General features: G+C 45.2%; 2 protein-coding genes and 1 non-coding gene across 4 annotated transcripts; all 3 read right to left on the reverse strand.

Moving 5' to 3' along the window:
• Positions 1-432: 432 nt before the first annotated feature.
• Positions 433-16,769, reverse strand: shtn2 (shootin 2). 2 transcript variants are annotated; one of them, XM_086279531.1, is made up of 17 exons: positions 13,133-16,769; positions 12,261-12,310; positions 11,845-11,905; positions 11,555-11,649; positions 11,247-11,460; positions 11,030-11,127; positions 9,898-9,979; positions 9,394-9,488; positions 6,230-6,364; positions 5,984-6,137; positions 5,576-5,714; positions 5,303-5,364; positions 3,770-3,867; positions 3,623-3,643; positions 3,470-3,523; positions 3,180-3,330; positions 433-837 (listed from the first exon to the last, which is right to left on the reverse strand). In XM_086279531.1, the coding sequence occupies exons 1-17, from the start codon at positions 13,170-13,172 to the stop codon at positions 710-712; spliced, it is 1,677 nt and encodes a 558-aa protein (XP_086135657.1). In that variant the 5' UTR covers positions 13,173-16,769; the 3' UTR covers positions 433-709. The 2 variants fall into 2 exon arrangements, with proteins under 2 accessions (XP_086135657.1, XP_086135655.1); XM_086279529.1 differs by having other exon boundaries at positions 433-867.
• Positions 16,770-17,405: 636 nt separating this feature from the next.
• Positions 17,406-23,953, reverse strand: LOC147335493 (uncharacterized). Its single transcript, XM_086286076.1, has 4 exons — positions 23,255-23,953; positions 18,475-23,009; positions 17,618-17,751; positions 17,406-17,529 (listed from the first exon to the last, which is right to left on the reverse strand). The coding sequence occupies exons 2-4, from the start codon at positions 20,389-20,391 to the stop codon at positions 17,406-17,408; spliced, it is 2,175 nt and encodes a 724-aa protein (XP_086142202.1). The 5' UTR covers positions 20,392-23,009; positions 23,255-23,953.
• trnal-cag (transfer RNA leucine (anticodon CAG)) lies at positions 21,469-21,551 on the reverse strand. The gene has a single exon. It is a non-coding gene; the product is annotated as a tRNA-Leu (tRNA).
• Positions 23,954-24,274: the final 321 nt, after the last annotated feature.

Here is a 24,274-nt window from a genome sequence, read left to right on the forward strand (position 1 = left end):
GCTCTTATCTCAGCAGCACCTCTGGGCTCTCGGTGCGACAGCTTTAATGTGTCCAAATGAATGGCAGCCACTATTCTTTTGCTGGATCGAGCTTTAAGAGACAGACACCTTGGGAGAGGAGCGGGCAATCACATTCACGCAAGTGTTTTCTTTAATGGCTCGGGCTATTTTCCATCTATTTTCTGCACTTAGATCAGCTGAAATCCCAGTTTCTGAAAGGGATGATGCTGACTATTAAATACGGCTGAAAGAGTGCCATTTCCTTTGACACGCAACAAGGTTTTTATAGACCTGGGTTAAACGGCATTTGAAAAATGCTTTTCTTTGTTTTTCTTTAGCTGGAAATGCAAGATTTAATGTTCGTTTACGATATAATCCTGACCCTCGGATTCCCTCAAGAAAATAAAACAAACACAAGCAACTGCTGTCGGATAGAGAGCTGACAGCTAAAGTTTTTATTTAAAATTTTCAAGGCAAGTCAGGCAGTGCTGGTTTGTTGTAAGACATCAAGGAGGCAGTGCATTTAAATACCGAAAGATGTAAAGATAAAATGGATTCTTTTAAAGTCAAACATGCGTAGTTTGCTCAATCATCTTTGGTCTATTGTCATATAAACCTGCAGTATCATAATAACAATAATAATAATAACAATAATAATAATAATAATAATAATAATAATAGCAACCAGCATGTCCTCCTCTCACAGCTGTCAGGCTTGGTGACTGATGAACAGTGCTGATGCTCTGATGCGAGAGTCTCTCTTCTCTCGGTTCTGCTTCAGCCTCCGGAGCACAGGGGCGCTGCCGCTCTCACCTGCCCAGGGAGCGTCGCCTGCCACTGGAACACACGGCAAACCTGGTTGGACATCTGCACAGAGATCACCGCATATTCATTTTAGGCACGAGTCTGAAAATGGGAGCTAAAGGGTGGGCTAAAACAACTGAAAGCAGGTAGAGAATAAAGAGGTTTTCTCTGATTAGGAAATATAGGTAAGTCAGAGGGAGCGAAATGGCTCTCGGCCTGAAAGGGAGCCAGTTATTTCTCCCTTTTGTGTCTGTATCTTTCCCTTTTAACAGTGAATTTGCATAACTTCTTTCCTTTTTTTTAAAAATAATTGGATGAAGATCATTAGAAGTATTAATGCAAACAAATACTAAAAGCTGGCATCTAGAATTTCTCTCTTTTTTTTAAACTAATGAAAAACATCTAAAAGCATATGTCCTGGTTACATCCTGGTAGGCACTTTGCATTTGTAACTAACCTCCTGGTTGTAAGCCACCGACCACTCACATCTGCCCTAGACTCATGTGGTATTTGCGCTAACACTTTGAGTTTAATGAAACGTGTCACGTGCATTTATTTTTGGACGACTAAGTTATAATCATGAGAGCCATCAATACTACAGAAGGGCTGGCTCGCATACGTCTTCAACCCAGCAGCACAGAAGATCTTTAACCAATCAGCGTCACCTATTCAGTACCCTACCACATCTGAAATGTAGCCACAGTGAAGTTGACTTTTGACCTTTTTAGTTTTGTCACAAGCCGCTAGCGACATGGAGACAAGCGCAAAGGTGTCCTTAGATCTTGGTGCCAAGACGCCACCCACAGCAATCAGGAGACAAATGTCACTCCCAGCTTGTCATTTATGCACAGAAACCCTTCTTTATTAAACATTTAAATGCAGTGGGTGTGTTATTTTTGATGTGCATTGAACACACACATGCATTATTTTTCACTGTGCAGGGTTTATGATTTAATGGGTATATTTCCAACGCTAAGATAAACAGCAAGTGAAAGCAAACCTAAACAGATGGTAAGAAATGGCTCACTGATGATCTGCAACACTGTCACTCCCACTTCCGCGCAGGTCTTGACCTATCAAACAGAACCCACTGCATTTCTCTGACATCATCAGCTTCAGACAAAACGGCAGGATCCGATGTCTTGAGATGAGAGCAGGTTGATATAAATGGTAACATCTTCATCGTTCTACACTATCAGACATTTCTGTGAAATTGTGTCTAGTTGGTAAATGAAGTCTCCATGTAAAGTCCAAAGCTGTTTTGTGAGGTCAGAGTAACGCTGACCTTCCGCCACCAAGTTCCACTCATCTTTGAGTCAAAGTGAATGTTTGTGCCCAATCTGACAGCATTTATGAGATATCAGAGTGGGACATATGGAAGGCAAATTAAACTGGCCTCTTTGAGCAGGGAAACAAATGCATCATATTTATATACAATAGACACAATTAACAAACAACAACAGTAAGACCGATCCACTTAACCCTTATAGTTCAGGTTAATGCGCCCCATTTTAATATATGACAAATATTTGAACAAAATCCAGATTGGAGACTCTGGTCTCCCCAACCTTATGTTTGAAATACCTGGCATAGAAATTATATGTGGTGCACATAAGCAACAGAGGACACACAGAAGTCACAGAATCAGAACTGGTGGCATGGTGGTGGAGTGGTTAGCACTGTCGCCTCACAGCAAGAAGACTGGTGTGTTTATCCTTGGTCGGGCTTTTCTGTGTGGAGCTTGCATGTTAAACCCATTGAAGCAGGTTTTCTCTGGAGACTAAGGCTTCCTCACACACTCCAAAGACTTGTTGGGTTAAATGGCGATCTAAATTGGTCTAAATGTGAGGTAAATAAAGAGCCTCAAGTGCACACAGTTAAAGTGTGACTTGTAGTTAAAAGACCTTTGAGTGTTCGGTAAGGCTAAAAAAGTGTATTCATCTGTTTGTGCTCGTGCCTTGCACCTGAAAGCACAAATAATGTAAGAAAACAATCTAATAAACAAATTAGAATCAATTTATTGTGATCTCATTGTAATTTAAGCTGATTAAAGAGTTCTAGAAGGTCATAAGATTATAAAGGCACCTGAGATGTCATTTTGCTGAGTGTGGGAACACATGCACAAAACCCAGCATTCGTTTTGGCAGCTATGTTTTCATGTTTTAGATAGAACAAAATCGGATATTGTGTGATAATAGATGCTTTTTTTTCCAAAAACAAGTGTTGTAAAATCACTCTCTGTTCTTTGAAGCCTTAATTAAGCATGAATCATTCATGTATCAATGGCAGACAGGCCATTTATAATTAGCCAGCGTCACACTGTGAAGGTACAGGTATAGTATATGGTTAAGAAAACACCATGCTTGTCAGCGTACCCTGTGGTTGATTTGAGGGTGGTGGTTCCTGATTGTCTCCCATTGCTCTCCTCCTCCTCTGGAGCACCATCAGGAGCTCTGCTTCGCCCACATTTCGGCCAGTTCCCCTCCTGGATGGCACTCTGCGGAGGTGCTGACGCTTCATGTTGTCCTGATGTATTAAATAGTTAAAGATGGATCAAACACAGCAGATCAAGCCATGCATCGCTCACGGCTGTAAGGTTTTTTTTTCTTTTGCAACACAGATGTGACTTTCAGCCCACAGTGAAATTTGATTTTATAGTTATTACCAGCATTCCTTTCAACTCCAGGATGGCTGACTTTCTGTTGTCACTTTTCTGGTCCTGTAAGAAAAGTGTGGATTGCAAAAAAACAAATATCTGTCACTGACACAGATCACAGCTATGTTATAACAGAAAATGAAGAACGGCGGGATAACTGACCTTCCAGGAACTGTCGTCCTCCTGTGGGAAGAAGTTAGATGGTTATGAGACAGAGTTTATATTTATTTCTGCAGGCTATGCTTTTTTATCAGTTTCTTTGGAAAACACTCATATATCAAATGTCAATTCACAGTGCGATTTTTCTACCTGTATTCTCTTCATAGGTCTCAGGACGATGCCTTTCTTTATTCTCTCCATCATTTCATCCACTGCTCTTGCCTTCATGTCCAACAAGGGAGCTGCTTCTTAAGTAATGAAAATGAATATTGGTGCTGAGATTGCTTTCTTAGTCTTCTATGACAGTTTTTTTAAATCAGTGTGGTGTATTGTCCCTATTTTGACAACTTCCACTATTTAGGTATAACATTATGACCGCCTGCCTAATATTCTCCTTTTGATGCCAAAACAGTCCTGACCCATCAAGGCAGGGCCTCCACTAGACCCTGTAGCTGTGTTAGCAACAGATCTCCCAAGTCCTGTAAAAAGTGATTTGAGGCCCCCATGGACTTGTTTGTCCAGCACATCCCACAGATGCCCGATTGGATTGACATCTAAGGAATTTGGAGGCCAAGTCAACACCTCAAACTCGTTGTTGTGCTCCTCAAACCGTTCCTGGAACATTTTTGCTTTGTGGCAGGACAGATTATCCTGTTGAAAGTGGTCACAGCCATCAGGGAGTTCTGTTAACATGAAAGGGTGAACATGGTCTGCAACAATGCTTAGGTAGGTGGTACATTTCAAAGTAACATTCACATAGATGACAGGACCTGAGGTCTTCCAGCAGAACATTGCCCAGTGCATCACACTGCTTCCGCCAACTTGCTTTCTTCCCATAGTGCATCCTGGTGCCTGGTGTTCCCCAGGTAACTGATGCACACAACTGGCCATCCATGTGATGTGAAAGAAAATGTGATTTCTCAAATCAGGCCACTTTCTTTCATTGCTCCATGCTCCAGTTCTGATGCTCACATGCCCATTGTTGGTACTTTCAGAGGTGGACATGGGTCAGCATGGACACCCTGACTGGTCTGTGGCTTTGCGGACCATACTCAACAAATTGTGATGCTCTCTTTCTATCAGAACATTTTCAGCAATTTGAGCTACAGTAGCTCGTCTGTTTAGACCACACAGGTCAGCCTTCGCTCAATGTGAATCAATGAGCCTTGGCCATCCATGAGCCCGTCACCGCATCACCGCTGTTCCTTGGACAGCTTTTGATAGACACTGACCACGGGAGTCTCTGAACACCCCACGAGAGCTGCAATTTTAGAGATGTTGTGACCCAGTCATCTAGCCATCACAGTGAGTCAAAATCACTCAAATCCATACGCTTGCCCATTTTTTCTGCTTCTAGCATCAACTTTCATGGTAAAATGTTCACTTGCACCCAAATATTTCCCACCTACTAACAGGTGTCATGATGAAGACATAATCAGTGTTATTTACTGCACTGTCAGGGGTCTGTGTATATTTGCGTGTTTTGTATGTTTGTTCCATCAAATGTTTTATGCAAAGAAGAGATGCTGTAGAATTACTGCCTGAAAAAATTAAGATGCTTTCCAGGAACACAGGACATATATCAAGATGAGGGATCTCGTCGATAATCTAAGATTAAAGCAGAGTCCCTGTTAAATTTCAGTGCTTCATGCTGAAGGTTATGTTGCGTGTGGTTAGACGTACTGTTTAAATCATCAGCAGCCTTGGCACCATGTTTCTTCCTGCTCTTCAGGAAATCCTTAAAGCTAGCGGGAGGCAGAGAAAGGGATTATGTCTCTGAAATCAGTCGACCATTGAGTTTTACATATGGACATTTAATATTAAAACATCATCCTCACCAGCATAATCACAACCAACTTAACTCAGCTGATGTGCATTCAATATCTGAAACCATCCTGTGAAACTTAGACTTGTATTCTTAGTAGTAGACGAAGCTATGGCTTATGTTTTTCATACTTGGTAACAGTAGTGGGAGGCGGAGGAGGTGGAGGAGGCGGAGGAGGGAGAGGAGACAGTGGAACGAAGTCAGGAATGGCTTTCTCTCCTGGTTCATCACTTTTATCATCGCTGTTGAGTGTCTGTTGTAACTCTTTCACTAAAAAGAAAGAGAATAGAGAATGGGAAATAACAAAAGCTGATATGGATGAGCTGATTAAAAGTCTCTTTAATGCACCGGTGCTCAAACTGATGAGGCTGGAAGCGAATCACTGGTTGCACATCCGTTTGAAGGTGATGACCTCCAATCACTGCTTCAAGAGAACCTGAATATTTCTAAGACATCAGAAGACTTTTCTAAAATGTATTCCATGTCATGTACAGTTATTTTGTTGTGATAAGGTCGTATCTTCAGGTACAAGGGAGTACCTTCTTCCTGGAGCCGGGCGACCAAGCTGTTAGCGTCAGATAGCTGAGTTTCTAAAGTCTTCCTCTCCTCCTCGCTCTTCTCCAGCTGCTCTCTCAGGTTCTGCAGCTCAGAGAGGGCACTGCTCTCCTCCACAGCACTCTGGCTCTGTTTTAACTGATCACAGGAGAGCAGAGGCATGATGAAGATATCAGTTATTTCCACTATGTTCTGTTATCGTGACACTCTCAGTGATCACGTTTACCCACCCGGTCCTGGTAGTAGAGTTGTATGTCACACAGGGCTGTGCTAAGTTGGGATATCTGTTGCAGTGCCTGCTCCAGCTGCACCTGCATTTTCAGGTCCGTCTCTGAGGCCTGGGCCGCCTTCTGCTCCAGGATCATCTGATGGGGGGGGGGGGAGAAACAAATGGAGCTTTGACAATTTCAACACATATTTGGATTCTTTGTTTCTAAGAAAATGGAAAAGAAATACATCACTGACAATGAACCATAATTAGAGGAAAGATGAAGTGAGATCTAAAGGACTGGTTGCTGATTGTCTCCCAGCAGGTGGTTGTCAAACCAGCATTTGACTGAACAATGACTTGGAAGCTTTGTTACGTATTACTCATCGGCTTCACTGAAGAGCAGCGGCAATGCAAACAGGATTATTTTTCTGTGAGACAAAGCATCATTGTTCTCGCATTGTGACAAAAAAAAATGTCAGACTTTGCCTTGAATCGTTTGGAAAATGTGCTTCTTTCTTCTCTGCTGTGGAAAATGAATACACCAGCTGTGCTTAATCATTGCTGTGTAGATCTCTTCAATCAGCAGAGTGCTCTAAACAAACCTTTTGCTCTTTTGCACAGGCGTTTGTGACATGTGTTAATGTTGTGCTAGTTGTGCACACAGTTATATAGGCAAAATGCTGGGTTTGAGCAGATTTGATTAGTTTTCGAACCAATAAGGGAGGCGCAGTTAGCACTGTTGTCTCACAGCAAGAGGCTTCTTGGTTTGAACCTTCTGCATGGCTGGAGCTTTCGTGTATTCAAACATTTTCCATGTGCCAGTTGTTTTTCTGGTTTCCTCTCGTCTCCAGCAATATGAGCATTAGGTTAACTGGTGATTGCAAATTGGCTGCAGGTGTGTCTTTCTGTGTTGACCATGTGACAAACCAGCAGCCTGGTCAGGGTGAGCTGGGCCCCTGTGATCCTCAAGCTCCTCTATCACTAACTTGGATAAGTGGTTAAGAGAAGTAATGCACATGTGTAGCCAAAAGAAGTGCAGAATGATCGTGCATCGCAATACTGCAAATGTTACTATTGATCTGATACCAAGTAAATACAAAGCCAGGATTGCTGATACCAATACCGATAACAGTACCGTAAAGACAGCTTATGTAGGACAGAGCAGTTTGTCGTGATTTTTGAGCTGGATGCTAATTCTGAACGCATATTTATGACCACTAAATTTTCCACAACAATTAGCACAATTGTGTCGTGCTGGTATCGATCGAATACCAATACCAACATTGGTATCGGTGCGATCGATATTTGGATCGAGGAGCTCGCCTCTAATGCACACAGACTGTTGAATTAGACACAGGAAGGATCAGTCATTCAGAGAGAAGACAGAGACAGGAAATCAAGGCACGGGAGACGCGCAAGGAAAAGCAGTTGCCAAAGTAAAACAGGAAGTGGAAGCATGTAGGACAAAGAAAGGCAGGAAACAAAACATGATCAACGGGAAAAGAACAACAATGACATCAAAACCGAGATGTCATTACATTACATTACATGACCCCCATGTCATTTCCTGACATGGGGGTCCACAGCTGAGCAGCTGCTGTTGATATCATCTGTAGGTGGCACAGTACTTTGTCCGCATAGTCTTGTAATGTGTTCCCCAACCAAAACACTGTGACACAAAAAAAAAAAAAAAAAAAGCTGACCACACCTAAAGAAGTATCCTGACAGAGATAATTATAACCTTAGAGATGGTCTGGTGTGGTGGTGATGGTTAATTTAAATGACACAAATAGCCAGATCTAAAATAAAACCAGCTAAGAAAACCTGCTACGTGTTATTTTGTGTGTAACTGCCCCTAATACCCTTTAATTCCCCTCAAAACAATACAAGGGACGTGACCTCGGTGCACTCTGCTTATAATGGGCGTCTCTCTGATAGATTTTCTAGATTTTTTTTTTGAGAGCAGGTCCGTGATCAGAGAACAGGAACTGTAAGAAAATGAGGTTTTCATTTCTGTGTTTTTACTATCGGGACAAACTGAAGCAGCAGCTTGGTGTCAGAGCATGCAGCACGAGGCTCCGCGCTGCAAATTACACTGCTTCAATCTGTGGGCTCCCTTTAGCAGAGACCAATTTTCGCACAGCAATTAGCACAATTATTTCATACATACAAACACACACACACACCCCGAGCACACACACTGCAACACAAAGGAACAAAGAAGCACACACAGAAAAAAAAAAAAGCTCCAAATCGTTTCCTGTTTGAGGCCCCCGCATCATTATACCACCGTGCATCACACAGGAGAGGTGTGAATGGTTGTTGTTTTCAAAACACATGAAAACAGACAAATAGTGGTGCACACAAGAGGCATTCAGCGCAGGGGGGTCTTTTACCATGAATTGAGAGTAAAGGGGCTGAATTGTGTGGAGAGTCGGGGGTCCTTTTCACAGGTAAGGACCCCTGTGAGGAAGCCCATTGTGCGCCTGTCCAGTAAATGGAGGAGGCTGCGCACAAAAGCGACAATTGCTATATGCTCGGCAAAACATAAAGGTGTCAGGCGAAGACAGGTTGTGCTTAAAGACCACTATTCTCCTTCGGCGGCAGTGATGACCACTAATTATGGTGCAGGGAGGGGCTAAATGGGAAGAGAGACAGCTTTTTTTTTTTGGAAAGAAAAGCCCTTCATTATGGGAGCAGCTGGGACTGCAACAACTGTGCTGTGTGTGTGTGTTTGTGTGTATTCTGCTTGGGTATGTGTGTGTGTTTTTTAAGTGAATTGATGTTTTTCGTCAATGTGTACAAGTGCGTGTGCGCTTTTGTCTTGTCTCTTCATAGAGGCGACACACATTTGACCAAAGTGTCGTCGGTGTGAGAAACGATGAATGGAGACCTCTTGTGCTGTCCCGCCACATCAGCTGCGGTGCGACAGCAGAAACGTGTGTGTGTGTGTGTGTGTGTGCATCCCCCTCCCTCCCCTTTCACTGGAGTGTCTGTCCGTTCCCCACACCCGCCCGAAGGTCAGCGCTAACACTCCTTGTCCCGTTCCTGTGGCACGACCTGTCACCCTCAGTATATATAGGTGTGAATATATGACAAAATGTTTTGTCCAGTGCTGAAAACACACACACACACACACACACACACACACAAACACACACAAATACACGCACGCGCTCGCACCTGGGTGGCTAAGACTTCAGCGTGTTGCCGGAGGCCCTGCTCCAGCTCCAGCTTCTGAGACATTTCTGTGAACTCATCGGTGACAAGCTGGGACACTGGGTGTGCACACGAGGGGGAGACACACAAAATAAATATTAATGACGAATTTATGATGCTTTTGATTTAGAAGCAAGCAGACTCCTGATTGCATAATGGTTTAGGGTGAATGTCATTTATGAATTAAAAATACACAATGTACCAAATATGGCTCAGATATGTCTATAAGATGGAAAAAAATTGCATAACTAGAGAAAAGTGGTGTGTGTGTGTGTGTGTGTGTGTGTGTGTGTGTAATTTCAGTGACATGCTCCTTTAATTACACTCAAAAGCTGGACTGTTGTTACACTGAAAAATTAATGAACCACAAAAATGAATAATCTCAAGTCTGTTGATTCATGAAAGGATTTTTTAAGTGAATCAATAATGAAAGTAATCTTCAGTCTTCAGTCTCATCTCAGGACTTACCTCGTTTGAGTTTATTTACAGTCTTGCTTTGTTTGTTCAGTTTCCTCAGAATGGCCTCCTTCTCTGCAACCTCCAGAGCAAGCTACACACACACACACACACACACACACACACAGAGAGAGAAAACACGAACTTCAACATTATGACATGTTATAGTCTTATGGTTTGATGATTTACATTTGTTTTATTGTAACAAAGAAGCAGCTGTAAGGTTCGCTTTCACAAAGCAGCCAGTCCCTTTGACTGTACATGAAAGATGGATGTCACTCGCTGGTTTGCAAAGTCTTGTTTTAAAGCATTGAGCTTTTTGAAACTGGACTCGATGAGCGAGGGCGGATCTGACCAACAGTTCTGAGTGCTGGGAGAGACGGCAGGTGTCACCACTCATTACAGCGTCATGCAAACCTTATTTTAAAGTTTCTCCAAAGAATCTGATTCATACTGTTTCAACATCTCCTTCTGAATCATCTTTGAGCTCCTGTGTGTGGTAAAAACTGTCAGAATCATGTCTTCAACCCGGCCACAGCAAAAGCACCAGGAGATAAAAATCAAAAAAGTGCACGACAAGCTCACACCAGCAGATTGCAACGGCCACAACGGGTGATATAAAAGGCTGTTTATTGACCTCCTGAACACTAATTGGAACCATAATTTGCTAAATGGACAACATGTATTATTCAATAAGACTTTAAACAAATGATTGAGACCATAGAGTGAAAAAGAGTTTACTCAGGGTCGGGGTAAAGGGAGCCACAGGCCATTTCCCCATTAATTCCATTACATTTCATTTTATAGCTAGATGAGTCGGCCCCTGCTGGCTATTAGAAAGAATGTAGCTTTAAGGCATCTTTACATACTGTGTTTGGTAGGATTCTTTAAGACAGGGGTGGGGGGTCTTGCAGGTTTTAGATGTGTCCTTGATCCAACACAGCTGATTTAAATGGCTAAATGACCTCCTCAACATATCTTGAAGTTCTCCAGAGGCCTGGGAATGAACTAATCATTTGAGTCAGGTGTGTTTGCCCAGGGTGATATCTAAAACCTGCAGGACACTGGCCCTCGAGGCCTGGAGTTCCCCATCCCTGCTTTAAGTGCTCAGACTCCACAAATATAAAAACACTGTCTACATTACCTGCTCTCTGAGCTGCGTCTGCTCACTGGTCAGATCCTCCACTTGTTGCTCCAGTTTAAGCTTCTCAGCCAGCAGACCGTCAACAGACGCCTGCAGCTCTGACACACATGACAGGAACAAAAAACAAAACAAAGCAAATAACAAGATTTCATTTTCTATTTTTTCCCATTCTAATTTCAAAATAGCTGTTTTCATATCATGGGTAGTGCCAGCTAACCTGTGATCTTGGCTTGACTCTCAAGCAGCAGCATCTCCTCGCTGCTGCTCCCTCCGGCACCATCCACCTTGTCACCATCCACCTCGTCACCATCCACCTCGTCACCATTAACCGCAGGGTCAAAGGTCACATCAGGCAGGTTTTCAGGTAGTTCAGCGATGAGTGGCATCAACATCTGGCTCTTTCTCTTCAGGACTTTGTTCTCTTTGGTCACCTGGGGAAAAACCAGATCAAATAGAGATCTGATGATTCAGGTGCTGAAGAAAAGGAAAGGAAAGGAAAAAGAGTCCAGTAGTTAACAGACATACTTTGAGAGCCAGTGCCTCAGCGCTCTCCCTGCAGGAGCGCTCTATCTGGAACTGGATCTCCAGCACGTTGATCTCTTTCAGGAGCTGATTGGAAGCTGATAAAGAGCACAGTGGTCAGTCACGAGCTCTTCATATAAGCATACTGAAGAGGATACAATCATTCAGAAAACACACAAAACAAACACATTCATAACAATTTCCTGTGCGAAAGCTCCTCATTTGTTTGTCCCACAGTCCTGTCATTTAAAAAACATGTAAACAACGTTGATATTTGAAGTGAAGAGTCTCACCTTCCTCCAACTCCGACAGCCTGTGATTGGCTTCGTCCCTCTGCTTCTCCAGGATGTGCCACTGGCAATCAAATGTCAACCAGCAAAACGGAAGAAAGAGATCAATCAAGCAACGGCAAATTGACGCAGCTGATTTTCATTCACATTTTATTCCATTATCAGACAGCTGAGGCGCCAAATTACGTTTCAACGTAATCACGTTTATGCGCTTTTTAGACCATTTTGATTTGGCAATTTTGTTTAATTTTTGTGTCATTTCATTTTTATCCTTTCTCTATAATAGCAGGCTCTTGGCACACGGGGAAGATTTCTAAACCAGAGTCAGTCAAATTTTTCCCTTCCATCAAGCTAGCAGTACACCAGCCTGAGCAGGGCTCAGCGATCCCTCCTGTGAAAGGTGTCAGTCACATCAGTACCTGAAGGTCTTCCTCATCTTCGGAGGAGAAAGCACACTCTTCATCCGAGTCTGCGGGCAAAAACATGACACTTTATATTGTGAAATGGCACCTGAAAAAAAAGACACTGGCAGACGACCAAAGATCAGAATGAATAGAAGAGAAACTCCATGAGGTTGTTGTGCTCTGCGAGGAATACGGGAAGTGGAAATCACATGAGGAACCTTTAGAGGTTTTCGCTTTCCGTGGCCTGTGACTCACTGAAGTTTCCCATTGTTACTTCACTTTGTCCTACAGACTAAGGAATCAGCAGTGTTGAAATCAAAGAAAGAATCCTCTTTCTTGCTGAGCGTCAGATCAGAATAGTCATTCCTGTTGCAGCACATTACCTATGAAACCAAAACTACTACACTGCTTGTGCAGGTTAAACAACACGTGTAGCAGCACCTCCAAAAGTCACAGATTAATCCCTCATATGTCTTTTGTTTAAGCTGTTTAAAAACTGAGGCGTAAGAAACTCACTGCCAGAGAGGCCGGCTCCAAAAGCAAGTCATTACCAACAGACCCTCACATTAAAATGCTGAGTTTTAAAGCAGAAAAAATGTTCTTCATTTCTGTACGACTTCATGACAGCTGTGCGGGGGTCAAAAAAGATTTAGTTGCAATGAGATCAAAAGTGAAATTTTAGCATTATTTTATTTTACACAGTCGAATTTAGCTGGTAACAAAAGCTGTTGTAAACAATCAAACACAAAAAATGTGCATCAACTAGAAAACCTACACAATGAACATCCTCGCAATGTAAAATTTTTTTATTTTTCTGACGTTTTAAACGCTGAAACTTTTATTTAGCTCCTTCAGCACCTCTTTAGGGCCAGATTATTGAGTCTTACCTGCAGCCGCAGTGTCCTCATCCTCATCTTGTACCCACATCCTGCAATGCTTTCAACTTTTCGCTCTTTAGTAAACAAAAAAAGAGCTACACATTCCAGCACACACACAAAAACACAACTTTCTCCTGAACAGCTTTATTATGAAAGAAGCAGAAGGGAATTTCAGCTTAAACCCTCCCCCACTTCCAGGATTCGAAAAAGAGGAACCTTCCCCTGGCGTACGGCCGAAAGCTTCTTACTAATCACAAGACCACGTCTCCAGAGTTTATGAAAAGGATGAGATTATATCTTAATGCAAATAATGATGCTGGATATTACAGATAACACCCCCACCCCTCCCTTTTTGTTTCATATAATATAAAGGGGGAAAATCCATGCATGTGGTCTTTAAGGGAGGACACTGTCTCTCTGCTGCACGATCAACGTCACTCAAGGAGCTGAGGCAAAGGCAAAGCTGCTTTCACTCCTCTATCAGCATCTGCACTCAGAGTTCATGACCTCTGAGGCATCAGACATCTGCCACAGGAGCCACGTTTCTGCGTAATAATTCAGGAGATGACAACGATGGGTGGGAGCATGATGGTGATGCTGATGACACGTATTTCTCTACTGTGAATCATACAGAAACTTATCATTTCTGAACCCTCACTCCTCTTTTATTCATCCACCTGCCTTCTAGGAGTATATTTTTAGGAGTTCCAAGCTGGGCGGGTTGATGATTCAGGGTGCACGAGGGGTCACATGGAGATCACAGTATTTTTAGTGAAGAAAAAGAAAAAAAAGCATGGCTCTCCATCCCACTCAGTCTATTGGTTTCTCCTGAAAGTAACAATTACACATTTTTACAGGGGTTCTTTAGCAGATTGTCACAAGTTGTCACAAGTTAAAGCGTAGTAAATTGAGCATTTTCACAGTAATGCTGCCTTCAGAGAGACTACATATATATATATATATAATTATATAATATTGACCTTCAAACCTTATGTTTCATACCTAGTTATGTACTTGTCCACAATTCGTTGTCTCCTTTGAAGCTATGAGGTCAAAGATAAAACAATCTATAGCACTTCTTTGAGTCTTTATTAATTCCATAATTACAGCTATTATTGTTGGAAGAGAGTCAAATAATGCTCCAAGAAGCCAGCTTGTGAAATAAATTAGCAAAGCGTCCACTGGCTTCTTTATTTTATGTCAATTAAAATCAGAAAGTAGTTTCTCTTTAAATCCCTCGACACGCTGGCATTCATCATTTCCAGCACAAACACTGGGACAATGATTATTTTCAATAATTCCTGATGAAAGCAGGACGCTAATCAAAGGATCTCATTGAAATGCTTTTCAATCACTTTCGGTGCGCATATGCAGCTCAAGTACAGAGATCTGCTGTGGTTCACTGCAGAGGGACATCCTTGTCATCTCTCTCTCAGTGTGTTGCTCTCTTTACAGGCACCACCTGAGCACCAAGCCCTCCTCCAGCCTGTCACCCTGACCTTTACTAATGATTTTTCACCATGCTAATAAAGGTGAAATTGTCACTTAAGATTAGCCGTTGTCTGGTGTTTCTCACAGTGTGCATCAGTGTCAGAAAACCTCATTAAAAACCAGAATATTTAATCTTCTGATTAAATAGAGACAGATTAGAAAACCAGCAGGTTTTATTTTTCATCCAAAGAGACTAAACAAGGATGGCTTTGGGTCTCACTCAACCTTTGGTCCTGATATTACTCATGTTTCTTTGTTTTACTTTTTCTGTCATTTGTCAAACATACGAGGAAAAGTTGTTACAAAAAATGTGCAGGACAGTTTTAGACATAAAAAGCTGAATCCTGTGATTTGGTGAAATGCTCCTTTACTAATCAACATGTAATGATTATTTATTATAGCAGGTTATTTTAGTTCATATTATCTAATAGAATAAAGCTGGGTTGAAAGCATGACCAACAACGACTTCAAGCATTTAAAACTATCTTCTGGGAGTCGACGTTCGTATAATTTAAAACGACCCAACTGGCAACTCTGGTCTGATCTCCTAAACACTCAAATTTTAACCAAGAAATTCAACACAGTGTCATCATGAGCAGATAAAAGTGTTTTCACAGGAACTGTAACGCCTGCTGTGAGCATCCCCATGTAAAGACGATAAACGACAACATAACAAAATACACATGTAAGAATATCCCTCAATAACTTAATATACAGTTATTAAGATTTTATATTATAAAATACAAAAAAAAGAAAGTAATGGCATTATACAATAAATATTTTTAGGAGTACTTTGTAAATAAATAAGAATGTTTTAACCAGATTTTCAGGCCCAACGCATCTGAATACTTTATATTTGCAAGTCCGAATTTTTAGACTGAAGCATAATAATAATAATAATAATAATAATAATAGGGGTCCACAATTTTCCCATCAAACAGTTTTATGAATGCAGCATTTTTTATTATTTATGTCAGTTATTATGCTCTTTGTTCACTGAATGTCTTTATTTATTTAGTTATTTATTCATTTATCCTCGTTGACAGTCGTATTTGTCAAGGTCTGCGGAGGCAGACCGTGCGGAAAGGTGTGTGGTGGACCCAGGTGCGAACACAAACGAGGATGCAGGAGTGGATTCCAACAAAACGAGCCTTTTATTATGGCTGATGAAAAGAACAAAAACAGAATGAGGGCAGCATACGTGTAGTACTCAACAGAAAACCTAAACTGGACAAAACTAAGGAAAGACTATGGCTGGAGGTACAGAACACAGGAGGTGGTAACACAGACGACGCGAGACAGACTGTATGAAACACAGAGACTAAATACACATGAGGGATGATCAGGGGAAGTGGCCACACATGGGAACACAGCTGACACACATGAACTTAACGACAGGACAGAAGGAGTGAAACTGAATACACTGACCGTGAATACAGACTTTCAAAGTAAAACAGGAAACATGGAGATTAGACAAGACACATGAACCGGGGAGACGTAGTACAGGGGAGATGACATAACCGACAGCATGGACTTGACAATATAAGACACGCAGACATAAACACACGAAGGGCAAGGGAGACTTAATACACGGGTAATATGTACAAATGGCTGGACTGCCTTAGTGACCCTAAACAAAGAATAAACATCAAAATAGGCTAAAACACAAAACACTGGGTCGCACGACCCAGGACCATGACAATACCCCCCCCTCAAGGGCTGGCTCCCGACAGCCCAAAACCGAGAAACCAAACAAAAACAGAAAAACCCCACCCAGGGCGGGAGGCGGGGGACCAGGACGGAGGGACCAGAACAGGAAACAAAACGAACAACAGAACACACAGGAGCACAAGACCAAAGTCCAAACAAAGTTCAGGGGGCCGACCCAGAGCCCACAGGCACAAGAGTACACGGGTCACATGGTCGGGGGGCCGACCAGGCGGGCGGCACAGGTGACAGAGCCGGTCCGGAGGCCGGCCGCGCAGAAGGCAGCGGCGGCGACGAAGGCGACGGAGCAGTTCAGGAGGCCGGCCGCGCGGAAGGCAGCGGCGACGGAGCAGTGTCAGGCGCACTGGCCGAGGCCCGGTGGACACAGGACCAGACGAGGCTGAAGACTCCGATGAGGCCGGACCAGACGAGGCTGACGACTCTGAGGCTGCAGACGACGACGACGACTCTGAGGCTGCAGACGACGACGACGACTCTGAGGCTGCAGACGACGACGACGACTCTGAGGCTGCAGACGACGACGACGACTCTGAGGCTGCAGACGACGACGACGACTCTGAGGCTGCAGACGACGACGACGACTCTGAGGCTGCAGACGACGACGACGACTCTGAGGCTGCAGCAGACGACGACTCTGAGGCTGCAGCAGACGACGACTCTGAGGCTGCAGCAGACGACGACTCTGAGGCTGCAGCAGACGACGCAGAAGGTGGCTGGATGGGCGGCTCGGGCCCCCCAGCCGACGTGGCATGGTGCCGGACGGGCTCCTCGGGCCCTCCAGCAGACGTGGCAGGTTGCTGGACGGGCCCCTCGGGCCCTCCAGCTGAGACATGAGGCTGAACGGGCCCCTCGGACCCTCCAGCGGAGACATGAGGCTGAACGGGCCCCTCGGACCCTCCAGCGGAGACATGAGGCTGAACGGGCCCCTCGGACCCTCCAGCGGAGACATGAGGCCGGAGGGGCTCCTCGGGCCCTCCAGCTGGCATAACATGAAGTGGTGTGGATGCTGCAGGATGCCGGATAGGCACACCCGGGCATCCAGCAGCAGGCGCAGGGTGAACAGTTAAGGAGGCCCCTGGCTGGACCGGGAGCAGGGCTGCCACCTGGACAGGGAGCAGAGCAGGAGGCTGTCGTGGTGGCGATGACTCTCTTGAGCCTCCAATGGAAACATGAGCCGGTGCAGGCGCCTGCAGAGCGACAACCGCTCCCACCTGAGCGCCGAGGCTGGGTGCGGAGCTCAGCTGTGTACTGACTGGCATAACTTTGGGAACCCACCTGGGTGTAGGAACAAACCGGACGGCAGCCATTCCCGCCTGGGGTGTAAACGCAGGATATGGCTGACCTCCGGCTGCCCTGACCCTGGTGGTGGGAGCTAGCTCAGGTGCTGGCTGGGTGTCCACTGCCTCTACCTGGAGATCAGACGCAGGTGAGAGGTCAGGTAACGCCACAGCCACCCTGGGAGTGAGCACGAAGCTCCGGACACTGTCCTTGGCAGATGTAAGCAGAGGAGCAACGACAGACAAGGACCTCGATGTCTCTAAGTCCTTAACACAGTCCGAATTGTCCTTAGTTGCCCTTCTTGGGGAGCTAAACACTCCTTCTGTCTTGGAGCACGATTCAAACAATATTTCAGACCAGAAGCAAGGTGGCTCAGTGACACAAGTGACAGTTATGTTGTCCCAGGAAGCATGACTCTTAAGGCCAAGACTCGATGCATGAACCCACATAACACAACCAGGACTAGGTGCAGATGATTTGAACACAATAATTTGGCAGTCACATGGGAGACAACTACATTTACTGGAGTCTAAGAGCCCTGTTGGCGAGACTGAGTTAAGGAGGGGTTCAGCCCCACACACTAGGCGGCTGTAGAAAGCTAGTGAGTGGGATGCACATGGACTTGGCGTGGCATAGAAAACATAGTGGACTGGCTCTGAGCAATCCGGCTGAATTGTCCTTAGATCGGCCAGTTCATTAACTGTAGTCAAAAGGCCCTGGCCCAGGGGTGCAGTTAAAGGGCTAGCTGGTTTGTGATGATTAGCGTGGCGCCCCCCCCCCCCCCCCCCGACAGTCTTGGAAACACAAAATACAGCCTTGTCATTAGATAAGGGGAAAGCACAACATAAACAGACCTTCACTTTAGTATTAACAGAAATCACAATGCCATTCACAGACATAGGAAAACCCGGCAGGCCCTTAATACTCGTCCAGCCCCGGCGGACTGGTGCAGAAGAGCGGTTGCTGATGTCGGACCCCAAAGCACTCACTCTGGTCACATCATCAGCAGAGTGAGGAACCTGGGGCCCGATTAGCGCCGGAACATAACATACAATTTCCCGATCAACACCAGACGTTCCTTCTTGCGCTGGGCTAGTTACATAAGCAGAACATTCATTATTCGGCTTGGGAACAGGGAAAAAAGACCCCAAAAGGTGGGTGCTAGTCAAAGGGAATACAGTCTTATTACTAGTCAGATCAGACGTTTTCTCACGTGATTTATAGTCAATGGATAGCAGGGGCTGAGACACAGTCTTCGAAAAGGCTCCAGATGCCGTAACAGTCTTAAAAGAAGCCTCCTTAGCGAAAGACGCATGTCCTGGGTGTGCAGCGTCTTCTCTATCCTCTATCTCCCTAACCTCCCCCTCAGCCTGCACACTCATAATAACAGGGTTTAACAGAACATCGCACGGGTTGATCCCCAAAACCGAAGTGCCTATGGCCGGTTTGGCAGTGTCAGGTTCACAGTACTGTGAGGGCAGTGTGGCGTCCCCAAAAACAGCATGCCCAACACCAGAAAACTTAGCTTTTTTGTCAATACAAAACGTAGGCACGAGAGTAACACCTTCAATATCAGTAGCCAGAGGCACGGGAAAGACAGCTTCTTCACTGGCCTCCGAGAAAACAGACTGTGACACGGTGCCTGGGGGGGTGACAGAGTTAACAGTACCGGTACACGGGGTCTTCATCTCTGAGACATTTATTGTCCCTCCGAGCCCCTCGCTCTCAGTACATCCAGAGCGATTAGGTGGACACAAAACATCGTCACTAACCTCCGAGCGTCGGGCGATGCGGTGGCGACGCGAACGCCGTTTCTTCTTGGCCGTGGGTCCCGTTGACGTGGAAAGTGGAGCCTCTTGCGGCGTCGCAGAGGCTGAGGCGGCGAGTGTTGGCGGGGCGGCAGGCGGGAGCTCCAGGCAACTCCGGGGGCCCCCAAGGGCTAGGCGTGTCCCGCGGAAGATCTCACCGTAGTGAGGAGCGAGCCATGGCTCCTCCCGTAGCTCCTCCTGCAGTTGCGCGCATGCGGCGCGCTGCCGTCCCTCGAGGTCGGAATCCATGCCCCCCACAGCTTCCTCGTGTAGCTCAGTGGAGGGCGACACATGCCGTAGCGATGAGCGACGGCGACGTGAACGTCGCTTCCGTCTTGAAGTGGACGCGGACGGAACTTGGATTTCTGTGGCGAGCGGCTCCTCGTCTTCCGACCACATCCGCGCCAGATAAGAAGCGGGAGAAGTGTAGTCCGATCGAGGCGGCGAGGACGGGCGGCCGGTCCAAGGCGGGGCGGCTGGCAGAAGCTCCTCCTCGGAGATAAGCCAGGGCTTCCAGCGTAGCTCGTCCTCCCGATACGCCCGCAACACCTGCTGCCGCTCCTCCTCACCGAAGTCAATAGCCTCGGGCATCTCCGTGCAGACAGGCGGTGGCGAAGATGCGGAAGCCGATGAAGTGTGTGTGTCGGTGGTGAGCCTCACCGTTCCGACTCTGACCGCCACTGGTTCATGAGGTAGCGGGGTAACACCGCAACAGCATGGCTCTGGTGACGACTCACGCTCGCCGGGCCGCTGCTGCTGCGGGCGGAGTCGGAGAGTGGAGACGAGAAAGTCGCTGACGAGGGGGTGCAGCGTCTCCCATAACCAGGGGAACACGGACACGCACACCCCTACTTGGCGGGCTAACTCTTCCCGTTCCCCCTCTCTGGGACAGTGCAGCCATCGGTCGCATAGCGACTCCACTGTCCGGACGATCTCCATGTCATGTGTCGCTGGGTCCGGCATGCTCGCGTCGTACTGTCAAGGTCTGCGGAGGCAGACCGTGCGGAAAGGTGTGTGGTGGACCCAGGTGCGAACACAAACGAGGATGCAGGAGTGGATTCCAACAAAACGAGCCTTTTATTATGGCTGATGAAAAGAACAAAAACAGAATGAGGGCAGCATACGTGTAGTACTCAACAGAAAACCTAAACTGGACAAAACTAAGGAAAGACTATGGCTGGAGGTACAGAACACAGGAGGTGGTAACACAGACGACGCGAGACAGACTGTATGAAACACAGAGACTAAATACACATGAGGGATGATCAGGGGAAGTGGCCACACATGGGAACACAGCTGACACACATGAACTTAACGACAGGACAGAAGGAGTGAAACTGAATACACTGACCGTGAATACAGACTTTCAAAGTAAAACAGGAAACATGGAGATTAGACAAGACACATGAACCGGGGAGACGTAGTACAGGGGAGATGACATAACCGACAGCATGGACTTGACAATATAAGACACGCAGACATAAACACACGAAGGGCAAGGGAGACTTAATACACGGGTAATATGTACAAATGGCTGGACTGCCTTAGTGACCCTAAACAAAGAATAAACATCAAAATAGGCTAAAACACAAAACACTGGGTCGCACGACCCAGGACCATGACAGTATTTTTATATTTCTGCTATATTAAACCTTTTCATTCTTTCACTGGGGTAAAGTCACAGTGCTTCATGCTGTCAGCTGTGTTTCCCAGCCTGCATGTGTGCAAGAGCTGGAGAGTTTTCTATTTTAGGTTCGAGCTACTGGTTACTGGCCAGAGCTGTGAAAGGCCGCTCAGGTTTCCTCTTAACAAATCCAATAAACAGGTTATCACTTAAAATCAATCGGACTTGATTCTCACAGAGCGAAGTTATAGCAGCACCTGCGTTTTGAGAGTGTTGACGGATGACACTTGATGCCACCCCGTGAACAGCTGACTAAAACGCGACATTTTTAACCCTGAACACGGCGGCGTGTTAACTAACAGATTCTAACCAACCCCGAGGAGAGCAAGCTGTTCGTGCTGCTTGTGAAAAGTTACTGTCAGAAGTGGGATTCGAACCCACGCCTCCAGGGGAGACTGCGACCTGAACGCTGCGCCTTAGACCGCTCGGCCATCCTGACTTAGGTAATAGCGCAAGTTTTAGAAACGGAACAGTGCATATATGATGATGGGACTTTCCCACGATTCTGCCTGTAGCGCATTTAGATAAAAGACAATGAAAGCGTCAACAGAGCCGCTCCTGTGAAGATAAGGAAGCGAAAGTTCAAGTTGCTGCTCGTTTACCACGTGATAGACACGCTCGCTCTCAAACCTGCAGCCGTTTGACATTTACCTCGACGGTGTAATGTGACAGTGTAACTGCCGCTGCTTACACAGCAGAGGTGGGCAGATCGATAGCATCATACCTGCACCTTATTAGTTCTGGATCGATACTAAACTTATACTATCAATATTTATTTCAGTCCTTTAACATCAACATGTAGCCCACTGAACTGTGTTACAAAGATATACATTAATTTATTTGGAAATCAATAAAATGTACCTCAAATATCAATGTGTTTTATTGTTTTAAATAATTATTGTTGAAAGTAAAAATCACAGTGATTTAGAGCTCGTTAAAATGCGTTCAGAATATTTGCAAATAAATGATGATTCATCACATAATGATATCAGTGATACTGGCCTGTACTGCTTCCAGCTCTGAAATATTCCAGCGCAATACACGTGGAGGTTGGATGCTGTAGTCTGCATCCAGCTGTGAGTTTGTGCTGTGTGTTCCAGCCAATCACAAAACAAAACTACAAAACTTTGAACAGAATACAGGAAATGAAGCCAACGGCTAGTTTAGAGGCTGATGTGAGTGGTGATTTAGACCTGACCACTTTCCTGTCATCCAAAAAATAGATAAATGATTCATTATTTCCCCACAGGAGTTCAACTCGTTTTGCAGAGAAGGTTTCGCATCACTGAGACCTTGGATGGTAATTCACATAGAATACCACTTGCAGTGGCCTGGTCAGGTCTTTTAGAAGCAAGGCAATAAAGTATTATATCTTGCATGAGACACTAAAAGGATTGAAAAAAAGACTGCATAAAGAGTATCTAAAGAACAAAGCAAGGAGTTGAACAGAGTGTCTACGCAGTAAAAATAGTATGCCCAATTTTAATGTAATTAAAGTGCTCGGTTTAATTAAAGAATGTGTCATATGCAGGTTGCACTCGGGTTAAAGAGGGCTATGCTCATTATTGCTTTATTCATAATTAATCAGGTAGGTTCCACTGAGCTCGAAAGGGAGACACTGCCACGGTGAAAGGCATGAAACAATAATAGAGATCCAATTAAAAAAGCAGCGTCTTACTAAAAATTTTAATTGCTCTTTAAAGCCGTTACGAGTCACCGGCTCTCTCTCACTCAGGGGATTAAAGTTTTTCTTCACGGAGGCAGAGATCATGGTGATTTTGCGAGTCTTTGTGAGCATCCTCTCCGTGATTGGCTGGGGCACCACACATGCCTGCCATCCTGAAAATCTCAGTCCTGGCAACACCGCCCTCATCTGCATCCGCTCCCATCGACTGTGCTGTTTGAAAAAGCAGAGGGTCCACGACGTTCACGTGGGTTAGGATACAACACCACACTGAGGTGATCACTGGGGGTTTAAACACCACTGATCTGATATAGGTGGGGGTGTGGAGGCTGTGATTATCTGCTGGTTTACATACATCATGTTTGTGCTTGAAAATGAGCTGAATCTGAGCAAAAGGGAAAGATTTTTAAAAAAAAAAGGAAAGGGACACACACATTTACACAAACGCTCCCACTCACCTGCTCCAGCTCCGGGGCCCGCTCAGTACTAATGACAGCGTGATTGGATTATCCAGGCTTTTAGCAGTACCACGGCTGGAGATAAGAGGGAGAGATGCTAACCCACAAAAGGTCAGGCTGGGGTCAACAAGAGGCCAGCCGGGTTGTGACCTGTTGCGTTAGGACAAGGCTTTCGGCAGGAAGGCAGCAGAGGGAGGGAATGAAACAGTTTAAGAGACAAATAGTAAGAAGGAAATGTTTTTTTGGGTTGCTTTTTTTTTTAGCAGAACAATGACAGATTAGATTTCTGGGAATTCAGAGAGGAGGATGCTCTGACCGCCGAAAGGGGAGAGGGAGCAAAGATGGAGTGTGTTTGCAGATGGGAGACGGGATGCGTTGTGACAGAATAGCCTCACAGACACTGCTGGCCTCCTGGTGACTCCACTGTACTCGGCAAACACAAACAAACAGGGAAGCCGCCACCAGCTCCACCGACTCTCTCTGATGTGAGACTTCCCTTTTTTTCTTCTTCTTCTTCATCCTCGCTCACATTTTCTCCCATCCCTTTCATAAAAATCTGCGTGCAAACCATTACATTTGTGTCCAAACACACACACACACCATCACCTTCAGCAGAAGAACATAATTTTCTATGACCCTAAACTACCCTTTGACCATCTGGTAGGAGCCAGAAGGGATTAATGGGATATTAGGATTTGGGCCACGTGTACCACTTGATGTTATCATGGATTTGTGTGCATTCATGGAACTGTGCTATATAATCCGCTACTACACTACTGTCGTTGGACACAAATGTTTGCAGTTGCAGGTGTGAGTGAATGAGTCCAGTTGGCTCTGACTAAGAATAGCTGCCTGTGAGTCAGCTCCCAGCGGGGCGATTCGTTTCTGCATTAGTTCAGACCAGAGGATGTCGACCGAGTCTATTAGAGTGAGTAAATGACAATATTCTCCTGTGATTAGGCCCCAGCATGCATTACACACAAACACAGACACATACTGAGAGAAAATACTCAAAATGTA

This window comes from Aulonocara sp. 'chitande type north' Nkhata Bay, linkage group LG3 (genome assembly GCF_057382095.1).
Source record: "Aulonocara sp. 'chitande type north' Nkhata Bay isolate Kocher_YH1m ecotype deep benthic linkage group LG3, A_spYH_male_GT1.1, whole genome shotgun sequence".
In the NCBI taxonomy this organism is placed as follows: Eukaryota; Metazoa; Chordata; class Actinopteri; order Cichliformes; family Cichlidae; genus Aulonocara; species Aulonocara sp. 'chitande type north' Nkhata Bay.